Source organism: Malaclemys terrapin, chromosome 2 (genome assembly GCF_027887155.1).
Source record: "Malaclemys terrapin pileata isolate rMalTer1 chromosome 2, rMalTer1.hap1, whole genome shotgun sequence".
In the NCBI taxonomy this organism is placed as follows: Eukaryota; Metazoa; Chordata; order Testudines; family Emydidae; genus Malaclemys; species Malaclemys terrapin.
Window position 1 is genome coordinate 266974886 of NC_071506.1, and position 14841 is coordinate 266989726.

Below are 14841 nucleotides of genomic sequence, written 5' to 3' on the forward strand. Positions count from 1 at the left end.
TTTTCTAAAATATTATCAGTTGTAAAAATGATCCCGCTCTTCATATTATGTGTAGGCTTCTGCAGAACAGAATAAATTTGCTGAAAGTTCTCAAGTGAAAAAGACTCATTTATTAATTTTTTTATAAAGAAAACTACTCAAATCATGCTTGACAATCTTCTGGAAGGCAAGGCATTGTGGGTGTATCCAAGTGAAGAATGAAAGGGTGGATTTAAGGCATATTATTAAGCAGTGTCTTTCCCATATATATGACCCATCATAATCAGTCTAAAATCTCAACTTGGAGATTTTTTGACTTGTAAGAAAACTATCTAGACATGTTAAAGGTAATTTAATGAAACAAAAAATTACTCCCCAACCCTGTAGCAAGAACAGCTACAATAGCTACTAAATAACAAACTATTTCCATGGTGTTGCCAATTCATAAATAAATCTTATGCTTGTTCTTGTCATTCAAAAGGATTCCATATTCTTTGAAAGACCAACTTTCAACTTGAATTCTTGATTGCTGGTTTTTTCCTCTCTACGTAATGTAGGTAAATCTGGTTTCTGAGCACATCTGGTGTGAGGATTTCCTAGTGAGGAGCTTCTACTTGAAAAACCTACAGACCAATGAGACCCGAACCGTGACACAATTCCATTTCCTTAGCTGGCATGATCAGAAAGTTCCTGCTTCCACAAGGTCACTTCTGGATTTTCGCAGGTACAATACAAAGCATATCAGTCTATTTAATACAAATTTGGGGAACTATTTGTATAGGAAACACTTTCTGTTATCTTCTATATCCGTACTGGAGAGAGGTCCCTCAATTAATAACTCTATACCAAGTTTTTGAAGCCAGAACAATATGTTTATATACAAATGTAGGCTCCCATTCTGCAATATGTATGCAGAAACAGTGATTTTTTTTTTTTTGGTAACAGGGTGGAGGGAGAGGGAGGCTGAGGTAATTTTCCATATTCTCCCACAAATTAACTGTTCCCTGGCTCTGAAGACTCACTCACTTATCCAGGGAATGAATGCATTTGTTTCTTCTATATATTTTTCCTGTGGCTTTGCATTTCTCTGTTTCACAACTATTTACCTGGGTTTGCATCTTCAAGACCTTTTGTGTGGCTACCCTCTGACCCTCGCTGCAGGAATCTCACAAATAAATCACTGTGCAGTGTGTACATGCTAAACTACCATTGAGTTATAGGCCAGTGAAGACAAGCCAGTGGGAGTTGCATGCCTTTAAGGACCACCGGGTCAGGCCCTTAGAGTTTATTTGGTTGAAAGAGGGTAAAAGTCTGGGGAGGGAGAGGCAAATTCTGACACAAGATCTCTCAAGAATTTTAAAGGAAGTTGATATTGCCTTAAAATAAAGGTGCCATACTAATATACAAAGACAAAATTTTAAACTTTTTCATCTTTCTAATTAAGTAGTGGATCCTTTGAATATTTGCTGTTAATCTAAATTTCAAAATTAAAACCAGGAATGACAAAGATTGGAGTGAAATAATCTCATTCTGCTTGCAAACCATGCTTAATGTGTCCAGTGTAGATGTTAATTTGTGCTAGATACTCCACAGTGATAAATTTGTGGCCAGTGAAAAGGGCCTCTGAAAAGTTTGCGCAATCAGTTCAAAATACTGCAAGTTACCAAATACAAGCGTATAGTTTTCTCTTTACTGTAATGTTAATCTACAGACTGCTAAGGTAATTTAAAGGTTTCAGTTAAATGCTCAAAAGCAAGGAATTTTAAGGCCAATTTCTGCCCTCCAATAAATGAAGACAGTAGAAGCTATGCATGTGCATCTGATGGAAGAAACTGGCCCTAAATCCAACTGAAGTTGGTGGGAGTTTGCATAATTGTCTGCTGGCAAAATGTTACCCTTGGAATTAAGGACAAAACTCCATCCTTGAGCCATCACTGTGCTCCTATACGTTATATACAGTGGGTTACCTTACGTATCTTGGGTTTGATACTCAGATACAGCTCCTGCTGAAATCAATGTGCATTTTGGCAGGGCAATGCTTTATATATGCTACAGTGTCTTCGTGCAAAACTATAGGAGGAGGGAGTAACGGAGCGCTAGCATAAGAATGGAGTTGGAGTCATAATTGAATTTTCCAAGGATTTTGCCCTGGCTTCTAATCCAAACTCTTAATATTACTGTAATGTGGTTTTTATGGCTTTATTTCCTTCTTTTTAATGGAACTGTGGAATAGAATAGTGCCTATAGTGAACTATCCTGTAGTGAAAGTCCTGAATTGGTTCCATGCTTTGCAATATACAAACTGCAATTCTGAATTTCCATTTTAATAAACAATTTAATAAAATCAATTCTATCAGGGTGTAAAAGTCCACAGCACTGTTCAAACACAGGGCCTGCTTCTGCCCCTTTGCAGTCAGTGTAAAGTTTGCTATGGATTGCTATGAAAACATTAATGGATCCATATGGCCTGGTTGTCTAATGTTCTGAGCACCTTCATTTCTCATTTACTTCAGTAGGAATAGAAGTTACTCAGTTCACTGCAGGATCAGGCCTATAGTGAGACACAATCCCTGACTCAAAAAGTGTGTAGTCTTATAATGAAGTTGTGTGGGAAATGAATAACAACACTATGAAAGGGTCCCACTGTATTTTAAAAGAAAAGAAATTAAAACTAGAAGAGGAAGGTAGTTCATTTGGCATGCTTCTTACTTGAGGTAGATGTCAGAATGAACCTGTTAAGATTTAACTGAGTTTTCAGTGTTCATTTAATATGTATTCACAGCCTACCATAACCATTCCTTGAGTGTAGATTTTGTATTATAGATCCATAATATTGAATGCATAGTAAAATTCCTCTGAAAAGTAATCTTTGCATGCACAATAGCGGCTTTTTATGACTCTCTCAGTTTCTTGGCCATCTTATGTTGTTTTTTTAATGACAAAAGGTAATGCACTATTGCTGAGATAATTTATTTTAGAATTGGTTTTTAGAATAAATGCTTTACACTCAAAACCTGCTATTTAAAGTTTCACCTGTGGTGAATTATCACAACTGAGTTATAAAGCCCTCAGAATGGGTGTCAGACAGAATATCGACATCCCCTTATTTAAAGTGGTGCTAGCAAGTGCTACTCTCATCCCTTTAATATCCATGTTTTATGTGCATTGAATGTGTTTGTATATATATATATGGATATATGTGTATATTTATATATTCACATACATATATGAAGTTAAGCATATACATAACCAACCCTCTATTTTTATAATTCATCACCAAGAAAAATTGGATTCCCAAAATTACCTTGCCCAGAGTCTATGGAAATATGGATTCTATAACTATTATTGAAGTAAATTTTGTAAGTCTCTTTGGAAACTGAAAGTTTACATTTCTCTTCCTATTGTGTATCAGTGTTTTAGATGATGTTGCATGTAGCAGATGAATCCAACCTAGAGGGAAAAAAAATCATATTTTAATATAGTTCTTTTAGGTACAAATTGCTGAAACAATATATATTAAGAAGTCCATACAAAATGCAGTGCTTAAAAGGTGAGGCTGCGACAGAAACCATTGGTCAGTTTTAATGCTTCTGGAGTCCTCATTTCATTTTGAAGAATAGACCAATCATTATAACTCTGGTCTAGCTTGTTAGTCATGCACTGAGATGTGTAATTAAATATTTCTGGAGCCCAGAGGGAGCACATTTACACTTTAAAGAGAGACTGCTAAGCTAAAAGATAATTAGCATCACATGTGAGGGCTTTGCTTAAAATATATATATTATGCGATCACTTCTTGCTGTGTGCAATGGCATTTACTAACACTGCTCACTTTAAAAATGGACAAATTCTTATTTTGCCAGCTAATTAGCGGTTGCCAGTGTCATTTTTGTGATGTTGCAGCTAGTAATATGAGCCCAGTTGCATAGTCACAAAAGTGATCATTGGAAACTGTGACTCTGCTGCAGGGACAATGTGGGAAACCCCTTTTCTGAGCCTCTAACGACCTCTGACCTTTGCTTGCTGATGGTTTGCATGATGATTCCTTTTTCACTCCATGAGCCAAGGGTTGGTTTGTATTACTAATCATTCTTTTCTAAGTTAATTCTTCCTGTATATTTTATAGATATATATTTTTTTTTTCTTAAGCATTCAAGACTTTTGCTTACTGATGAATTTTCGATTCACTCTGCTTAGAAATGGGATTTCTTAAATATTTTCTTTAAATTGTAGACTAAGCTAGGAATCAGCTGGACTGAACCCCTTTGTTTTAATGTGTTTTCTGAAATGTGTGACAATAAAGATGTTTGAAACTTGATCAATAAAAATGATAAACATAAGCTGTATTTTTCCCAACATGTGTCTCTGTCTGTTTGATTTACAAATAGGTTTAGTGCAATTTTTTGTTGAGAGTATACTTTCCTCTGTAATTAATCACAACATGCTTAATATCCTGGAAAAGTTGCCATGCAATAAAGAAAGGAACCACACAAGTGCAAAAAAAATCACAAACACAGCTTGTTAGCTTTAAATGGAGAAAGTTATTCTGTCAAGGTGGGGGTGGAGGAGGGTAGGGAGCGACCAGCTGCAGATTGGACATATCATTGTATTGAGTTACGTTATAGATATTTGAAATCTAATTTACCCTGTAATAAAGAAATAATTAAATATCCAGTTTAATTTTGTGCTCATGGAATTGATTCCCAAATATGAAATTTCAATGATGGTTATAAGCCTCCTGTATAAGTGACATTGAGAAATAATTAAAAGATGTATTTGTACAGAAAAATCTAACTCTTCAATTAGAAAAATCTTTGAAAACTGGGGGGTAGTGGTTGTTCAGGTTTTGTATGGTAATAAATTAGCTTGTTGTCAGTACCTGTAAAAATACCCTAGTGAAAGTAGATAGAGTATACTTAATTTCCGCTGTCAGGTTCTCTTTAGTGGTTTTACACAGTTGCAGAGAATGTGACTTATTCTAGCACATTATCAGAACTATAACTTATTAACTCTTGTTATAGTAAGAATATAGATAAAACCCCTATGTTGAGTTGTGAGCGGTTGTGTGGTTTACAAAAATAAGCCCACGACTGGGAATAGAGAAATCCTGAGTTCTAGTCCCACCTCTACTAATTATTTGCTCTGAAGCCTTGCGTATACTGTTCACCTCTCTGCCTCAGTTTGCCTCCCACTAAAATGGGGATTAATCATATTTATCAACCACACGTGTGTTTTGTGAAGATTCATTTGTTAATGTTTATATCTTCAGAGTGCTGTCACAAGTGTTATGTGCTTTATAAGAATGAAGTATCATTATTACTATGTATGGTATCTGGTTAGACTCTTATATGACAAAAGGCCAGTTGTGAAAACAGAGTTATTTGAAACATCATTGTAACCTTGGTAGCCTGTTTAGGTCAGGTTATGGGCATCTGAAAGACTGCCTTTCAGACATAGATCCTCAAGTATCTTTAGGCTATGCTGTAAACCATTTTTAAAGATATATGAATGTTTACCCAGCACAGATGTTACAGACTATAGATGAACAGACAAGAACTAAATGATTCAAGTGATTAGTGATGCTTTAAAATTTCTAATACTCATAGTTGCCAGATTCCAGCAGCACACTTTATCACATTTCTTAGCAGTTAAGAGTGTTAAATACTTACTCTTAACAGTTAGCACCTTGGTGCATCTAGACCTCCTTTGAAAGCTGTCTTATAAAATAGTTTTATAGCAGACCTTATAGTAAGATCAAATGTCTAATCAAGGAGAGGGAAGGGTTCTGATTTCTTAGAAAGAGTACTTTCCCATTTTATCATTTTGTTCTGTTTGCGTTTTTAATGTATGTATAGACACTTTACATTTTTAGATGAGTAATGTGTTTCACATGTAAAATATATCTAGAGCAGTAACATGTTGTTTTTTTAAAAAAAACCTATTTAAATAGATTTTAGTTCTTTAGTGTTATGTATTCAAAATCCCATACTGAGTATCTTGGTTTGAGTCAACATTTTTAAATGTCTGCGTTGATATGAGAATAGGTATTAGTCCCAATACATTAATACAACAGCATATCAGTTTAGTAGCCCTTTTTTGGGCTTCAAATATATTTTTTCAAATATTTCAGACTGGTTAGCCAGAAATCTAGACAATAAAACTACTTATAAATGTTGTGTGTAAAACTCTTCTTTTGGGACCATAGCCACATAGCTCCCTGGTATTTTAGTTATCCCTCCCATAAATAATTAGATGTCTGAAAGAAGTTCTTTAGAGTAGTTATTCTTTGCTTTTTTGGAGATAATCTCTCTCTCTTTTTTTCTTTTTTTTGTACAAGACCACATTATTCTGACTGTAATACCTGCTTTCAATTTTGGCTTCACACAATGCACTTAAAAATTTCTGCGAGAAAGTTCATGAACTCAAGGTTCACCTTGAAAATCAAAACATTTTATGATACATAACCTGAGATTCTGCCTAACCTGCAAAGAGTTTGGGAAGAGAGTGTGTTTATTTGTTGGCTAACCAGCAAATATGAGTATTGTGAAACAATGTTTGAAATTTAAATTTATTTGTTGTAACAGGAAAATAGAAACAAACTTGAAGCAGAACTATGTATGTAAGTTAGTTATTTGTTATAACATGAGCTAATCAAACTGCATATTTCTTTAAGAATAGGGATGAATATTTGCTTTTTCTTACCATTTATGCTTTTGACAGTTGGCTTAGGAAATTGTACATAATATATTTATTAATTTTTGTCTGTTTTATTGCAGAAAAGTAAACAAGTGCTACAGGGGTCGTTCTTGTCCAGTAATTGTTCACTGCAGGCAAGTACAATTATTAAAATAGCTTTAGAGAAGTTTTTGTGCTGTAAGAAATTAACATAAATAAAACCAAATGGGCACATTAAAGGTTTAGGTATATCACTACACAAATAAGATGATAACTCATGAACCAGGCCAGAGTATTTATTTAGTTTAGTTCTTATGCTAGTAAAGCTGATGGTGTGATTTCATATAAATCTGCCCTTTAATATGATCTTAGATGTTAATTCACAAGTTACATCTGGTTTCTGTATGTTAAAATCTCATTTACAACTTTTTGATTTCAGAAATATGCTTCAAAGTTATTGCAGTGCCGTGTATTCCCAATTTAGACTGTGTTCTGCATTGTTAATATTTAGATAAATGTTTTTATTTTTGTTTGTTTTTAATAATCCTGATGAGAGGAAATGGGATGGGGAAAACTGTCCGCTGGTTGGGCAGTAAGCTTAAACCTTCTAAACATAAATTCCCTTTAGGCCTGCCAGTGTTGTGAATGTAAATGAGAGCAGTTTGATGGGTCACTACAAAACATAAAGTAATAATGTAAATATTAGATTTTGTAGTTGTAGGGACCATGATACATAGTGAATGCCATGCTCTCATTCTTTAGCCACTTCCTTTCTATGGAAGATGCTTTTGTGGACAGGAAGATCAGGGGAAAGATCATAACTTTGGAAGGAAACACCACATATAGCTTATTATGTGCTCCTCCATGTTAGTGGGGGAGAGGGGCAGCATATTTTGCATGTGTCACAAGCCTGCTGAGATCATTATGGAGGGACAGGATCATATAACACATTGTGTGGTGATACACTCCAAGAAGATGCACAATATGGAGGGGAGCCTGTGTCTCACTAAGGAGGTCCAAGAAGGAAGGAATATAATGTAGAAAGATCTGTTCTTTAAAATGTTTGCAGGCCTTCTCTTAATCTAACTGATGAAAATGTCTCTACCATTCAGCCTAGCAGTTCTTGTTTTATTAGGTCTGGCCACTACATTGTCACTCACTATTTGGATGAATTAATAAGACTCTGTTTCTTTGTTTCCTTCACAGTCAGGAATCGGGTGTGGGGTAAAGAGAGAGAGAGAGCTTAGTAGCACTGGCTGCCTCTCTGCAAAAATTGTTCTAGTAAATGATACAGATCAAACTTCTCCCATTTATGGAGGCTTATCAAAGATGTAGTTTCATACCTATGTGTAAATGGAACTTATAAAGCGCATTACAGTGTTGTGTTTTTTCTCCTTAGTAATACTGTAGACAAAGCGACCTATCACTAAAAATAATTTAGTTGATAAAAAATGACTAATCAATTGGTCACACATGCCCATTTTTAGAAATATTGGGGAGGGAAGTGAAAAAAAGTCTATTACTTAAAGTCTTAATTATGTTTGCTAACAGCAACCATAAAAGAACATCACGCTGCCAATTACAAGCTGCTCCCTGACAGGAACACAAGCTGCATTCAGATTAGGGAGCTTTGCCTTCTCACAAGGCTTGATCACACATCTCCAAGGGAGGATTGGAAATACCCTAAGGTTAAAGATAATTTTTAGAAATCACATGATAATATTTTTCCCACTCATTGCAACTGAAGCAGAATTGAACAAGGAAGGTGGGAGAAGAAATCAATAGAGACATTTTTCAAGTCCAGATGTCTAGTATCCTATTTCTTGGTGAAGAAAGAATTTGATCCTTAAGTAATAAAATATTCTAAGTTCTTGGATGGGAGTCAAGGAGAGTGGAATGTAACTGAAAGGGAAATGCACCACTCTGGGCATATGCAGACTAACCTCGCTGCGCAAGTACAAATAGAGTTAGCAATCATTTTTGGAGGATTCTAGATGCTATTCTGTTCCCCAGCTCTCGTGTGACTGTCCTGTTGTATGATTCTTGATCTTGGATACAAGATTCCATACGCTTGTTATGTGAACACTTTGTGCATAGAAATGGCTGCCAGTTCTAGGATTACTGACCCTTTCACTGTTGTTCAATTATTTTTTTAAATAAACACATCTTTTGCTCTATAAAACAAAATCCTGCTATCCATGTAGAACAATAGTTAATCCTTCATGAACAGCTTGTGTTAATTAAAGCCATTGCAAGCTTTCTCTCCCTCTCCTCTTACTCTTGTTTCCCTCCCCATTTATCCTCTCTTCCCCTTGTATGACACAGTATAAAAATAATGATAGCTACCTTTCTCTTTTTCGAGTCTAGATGTTCATTGATGGTTTTTTCTTTCTCCCTTTTTGTTGGCAGTGATGGTGCAGGAAGAAGTGGAACCTACATTCTAATTGACATGGTTCTCAATAAAATGGCCAAAGGTGAGAATCAAAAAGCTTGTGGCTTTCTCAGTGCTGAAAGATGTGGCGGTGTTACCATAGCAACACACAGAGAAGTATTCACAGAAGGCCCAAGAATAAATTAGGGGCAAATTGTACCCTTTACTGAATGATCTTAAGTTTATTTTCAGTGCTCATAGTGATTTAAAAAAAATAAAATAAAAAAAAAGGCTGTTCATGAATGGAGCCTACACATGTATGTTATTGGAAGAGGCAGGATTTGTATCTTTAATTTTATTATTTTAAATATTTATTACAGCTAAAAAAAAGCTTGAACTATATGATAAATATTTAGTGTTGTCTATCTAATCAGTAGATTGATTCCTTTCAGTGGGTTGTGCAAGCACTTCTCACCTACGCAGCAGTAGTTTAAACACAATTGCCTGCCTTTTGAGACAGAGTATTTCAGTAGATAAGGCAATGGAATGGAATGGGAGTTGGCTGACCGGCATTCTAGTCTCAGCTCTGCCATTGTCTGTTTGTCAGACTTTGGACAGGTCACTTAACTTCTCTGTGCCTCCATTTTGCCCATCTGTGAAATGCACCTATCTATAAAGTGTGTTAGCTGCACAGCTGAAAATCATAGGTAATCAACATTATTATATATTATACCTTTATTTATCAGGGGGTAGCCGTGTTAGTCTGTATCTACAAAAACAACAAGGAGTCTGGTGGCACCTTAAAGACTAACAGATTTATTTGGGCATAAGCTTTCGTGAGTAAAAACCTCACTTCTTCGGATGCATCCGAAGAAGTGAGGTTTTTACTCACGAAAGCTTATGCCCAAATAAATCTGTTAGTCTTTAAGGTGCCACCAGACTCCTTGTTGTTTTTATACCTTTATTTATTTTTTTAAAGTCTGTGGATTCCCCTAGGGAAGGATGCAGTACACTTTCTTTTTATTCCCCCAATAAATATTTGATTATGGGAAATGCTGGGGTACATGGAGATAGTCATTGTCTGAGAAATAGACAGTAAAATAAAGTAAATAACCCACTGTGTTAAAAGTGTAATAGTTGGGAATTTCAAAAGTGCTCAGCATTAGTCATTTACCTCAGTGGGAGCAGAGGCAAGCCAATGCTGAACACTTTTAAAGCCCTACCCTATTTCATAAGGACTTGGTCAATCAACATTTTACTTCTATGTTGTACCCCTTTCACCTCATTTCTGTCTGTTTTATAGTCTCACAGCATAAGGTTTTTAGGGGTAGGGAATGTGTCTTCCTTTGTGTTTGTACAGAACCTAGCACTTTCAGAAATAAATAAATAGCAGTCTACTGCCTTCCCATCGCTGTCTTTCTACATCCCTTTTTTGAAACTAGCTCTGTGGCCAGTCACAATCTTGCCCTGTGTGTATGTGAGTTTTCACTTTACAAGAAAACGATAATGCAGATTAGCTGACATATACATGTAGAAATAATATTTAGCATTTTGTCTTCTAATCACTGTACCAACAGTAGTTAATTCAATGAACTGTTTAATCTTAGTCAGTTTCCTATACATAGTTTCAAAATAAAATCCATGTTTTGCAGTCTTTCTGTTGCTTCTGAAATTGTCATGTCCCAGAAATAATGACATTCCATTCCTTCAGATACAGGAGTTTGACATTTCTTCTCCCCTGTTTCTGACTGTTAACATGTCTCATCAAACACACACACAAAGGACTATGTTTTGTGCCCTTGAGCATCATGTGGAACTTGCTATTGATGTGAAAAGAAGTTGTGTGCCTGCCTTATGCCAAGTCCCAGACTGAAAATTTTCCAGCAAAATGAGATGACTTTTTCCAGTCTCATTGGAAAGTGTATTTGTGTTTTGTGAAAGAATATGTAGGAATTTCAGCTACGTGGTACATTTATATTTCAAGTGGCAACTTCATCTCTCCAAATAATAGCTGTGATATATGATAAAACTGATGTACACCTCTGTTAAATATTTGTTATACTCATTTCAGCCATCAGCCAGGAGAGGATGTGATGAAAACTAGATTTAAAATATATGAAATTTGGTCGCATAGAGAAATAAATGAGAAATAGTTTCTAACTTCAGGCTTTCAACCACTTAAGGAAGGGTTGACTTTGTTGTAAGAGCACTAAAGAATGTCATTTATTGACTCCATTGTACCATGTAATGTCAAATTCCATTTTAAGTGTGGGCTTAGTGTTGCACAATACAAGACAAGTCATGTGAAACTGGCCAAAGAAAGGAGTCACAGGGCTTTTTAGATTGGTCACCCCCATTTTGTTCTTGACCTGCTCCCCTCTGCCAATGGGGGTGTGCAATTTGAAATATTCTGACCTGGTGCTTTGGCTGTAGTTTAAATGAAAGATCAAAGGGCAAAGCGGGCATCTCAACCCTGCTGAGGTGGGCCTTTCCCAGGCTGTCACACTGTGAGGCAGCCAAAGGTTTTGTTCTGACAGGAATCTAGGCCCAGTCTGTGAGGCCTAGGCCTTCTTTGTCTGGCCTGAGAAGTTTGAGGCCCAGGTTGAGGATCCAATGTTCATCAAATGATCAAAGGCCTGAAGCCCTGGACATGAAATCTTTCTTTCCATTTCCTTTTCTTAAAGAATGAATTGCACGAGTACCAAAGAATGCCATTTCCAAAGCTTTTATGTGGAGTGCTAGCACTAACTTTAGAGTCCTTCAGTTCTAAACAGAAAAATGTAAGTGCACTTTCAATCTGGGCCCAGCTGCAAGGCCAGCATCTACTAACATTTCTTTCAAAAAGGCTTTTAAGGATTAAGGCTTCAGTCTTTCAAAAAAAAAAAAAAAAAAAAGACTTTTAAGAATAAACTTAGAATAATTTGAGTTCTTGTTCCACTGTCTGGTTTATTAGAAAGTAGACAATAATGCATTTTTAAATCAATGTAAATAGAGGATTATTTAGTTTTAGCAGTGGGAAAGTAGAAAACAATCAATAAAACGCTTTGGCTCTTTAGTGGGATTTTTAATAGGGCAGATTTAGAAAAGGGTGCTTCTTTTTCATATAATGATTTACTTTTCTACATTTGAAATGGTTTCTTTTAGACATTTAACTGTAAATGCTTTTGTTGTTCAAAATTTGCACTCCTAATCACATAGTAAATTAGTGCTAATACATCTGTTAAAATATGTTATAAATTCAGATCTACTGCTACTACAGCTGGTCAGAGTTGCACTAAACTATACTGTTTTATACACCTAAAGCAAACAATCAGTTATTTAAATTATTCAAATTTGTGGCAGCAGAAATCAATTGGCAAGGATTTCATATTCCCTGATAAGTGATACAACTTCACAAACAGTGAACTAACATTTGCCAAGTCAACCTCAATACCCACACCCCCAAGAAGCTCCCACACTATTCTACTGCACTTCAGTTGTGGTTGCATGGGAACACTGAAGCTAACACGGATCATAGAAATGGTACTGCCAGAATACTTTCCTCGTAAATGTTAAGGATTTCCTCCTGCATTTTGTGTTTGAGTAGAGGGCAGGGCATATGAAAAGTTCTCATGATGCTGGGGGAAGCACTGTGCTGAGTAAACACATTCCAGTTCCCCGGTTGCCATTGTTATTCAAACAACTTCAGCATGCATTTTTGGAGTCCCTTTGACTTTGCATATCATCAAGAAGGATTTCCTGTTGGGCTGTCTGTTTGTAATGAATTATGGTATACTCTTTATTATAAATATCGTGGCTGTATCTGTGCATTGTAAGATCCAGTCGTTTACAGGTGCCATGTTAAATAATCGAATTGTATAAAATTGGAATAGTTAAGACAGATGACAATGATATCTATTCTGTAACAAATTTTCAACACGAGCAGTCTCTTCAATTTCAGTTTTATGCTCCGCAGTCACAAATCAATTGTATCAGTTGTATCTAAATGTCCAAATTATTCCTCTAGCATGGGGTCAGTGAAAAGTTTTACAGTTAAGTTTATTCTTATATTTAACAGTTCCACTAGCCTCAGTGCTATGCTTTGCCATCCTGGTACTTTTGCTACAGGTATTGGTTATATTATTCCTTATGCAGAGCAGTGTCATAACAAGGGTCTAATCCTGCTACTATTGAAATCAGTAGCAACATTCCCATTGACTTGAGTGATGCCTCACATCTAGCCTTACTGAAGGCACTAGGACTTGACACCTCTAAATGATGATATTCCATTTCAATGAACAATGGAATTTTAAGGGTGTTACAGAAAAGTGCACAGGGAATACCACCTTTTCAGTTCCCAGATGAACATTTTAGTCCAAGTTTTTTTGGTCCTGTGTGAAAAGTTTAGAGGTTTCCTTTGAAATCAGTGTGCACGTTCAGTGTTTGAATGAGGGAAGAAAATGACAGTTCATGGTCTTTTGATGATTAGAGAATGCTTCTACAGTGCATTTCAGCAGCAATTTCCTGTTATGAATTTTAACATTCTTCATTCATATGTTCACACTAATACATTCAGCAAGATTTTGTTTAGCTTTTTTTCACAGGGCTGGAGAAGCTGGTTTAGATAAAATAATCCATTTGAACTTTCCCCTAAAGCCACACGAAACCTGAACTGCTTGGGCTTTTGCTTTTTTTGAAACTCAGAAGAACTTTAGCATTCTTCCCTTCCTCATCTTTCTTTTCTGCCCTTCTTCATTCTGGTAGTGACCAGAAGTACTGAGATACTACAAGAGACTATTACTGGAGTATTCTCTGGCATGAGGAAGGAAAATTATATGAGATTTCCAGTTTTGTTTTCCTGTTCTGAGAGGTCTTCATAGTGCAGATAATTATTTGAATTTTGGATACTAATTGCTTGTGTTTTGAAGCCATTGGAATGTAGAGGAGGGAAAATCTGAGTTTTCAAATTCTATTGAAATACATTATAAATTTCAGAACCTGAGAATCCAGTATAGAGATTGGATGTAGCATAGCCAAACTCAGTGAAACCAAATGTGAAAGCTAGAAGGATTCCTTAGTTCCTCTTGTGACTCATCATTACCAACAGCAGTATGCCAAAGTATTTAGCTAAACAGATCCCTTTTTACTAGGGCCTTTTGTTTGTTCATAACACAGATCTAACAAGCATAATAAAATAGACAGGTCACCTCCACTAAAAAGAAGCCTGTGTAAAAATTAACAGATTTAATCCAATTTAAAACAGTAATGTGTACAAATATTATATTTTATGTCTCTGTATAAAGATTAAGTGAAATTCTGTTTTCCAGTTATAATTATGTAAATATGGATCAACTTCCTGGACTTCTGTGCAGTTAGTCTGGATTTATACCGGGGTAAATGAGAGAAGATTTAGTTCTAGGAGCCAGTTTCCACTGTAAACACAGAATTTACAGAGTGTTTATTACCATAGTTGACAGACTAAATATGATTTAGAGAGAAGATTGTCATTTTATTATTTGTTTGATATTTCAGAGACTTTGAAGTAGGACTAGAAAGTGATGGAATTCCTGTGGAAAATTTAGGGCAGGGAAATTCTGAGTTTTAAAATGGGTAGTTGGGATTTGTTTGTTTATTTTTGTCTTCTAGATTTGAATTCATTATATAGCTAAGCTTTGAGTTCTGTATTCAGTTAGTTAGATTTGGATCATTATCTTAGGAAAAAATTAAGGTCAGTAAAGCAAAGTTCTAGGTTTTGGTATCTGCACTTTTGTATTGTCCACAACCTGGCCCCAAGTCTTAACAATAATGGTGGTTGCATAATGTCCAAAATGTTACTG

At 35.7% G+C, this 14841-nt stretch overlaps 1 protein-coding gene across 1 annotated transcript in view; it reads left to right on the forward strand.

Moving 5' to 3' along the window:
* Nucleotides 1–14841, forward strand: part of PTPRN2 (protein tyrosine phosphatase receptor type N2) — a 970322-nt gene that overhangs the window by 938999 nt on the left and 16482 nt on the right. Inside the window, exons 19-21 of the mRNA XM_054021089.1 lie at nucleotides 537–703; nucleotides 6756–6809; nucleotides 9064–9128. Coding sequence (XP_053877064.1) covers nucleotides 537–703; nucleotides 6756–6809; nucleotides 9064–9128 — 286 coding nt within the window. The remainder of the gene's footprint in view (nucleotides 1–536; nucleotides 704–6755; nucleotides 6810–9063; nucleotides 9129–14841) is intronic.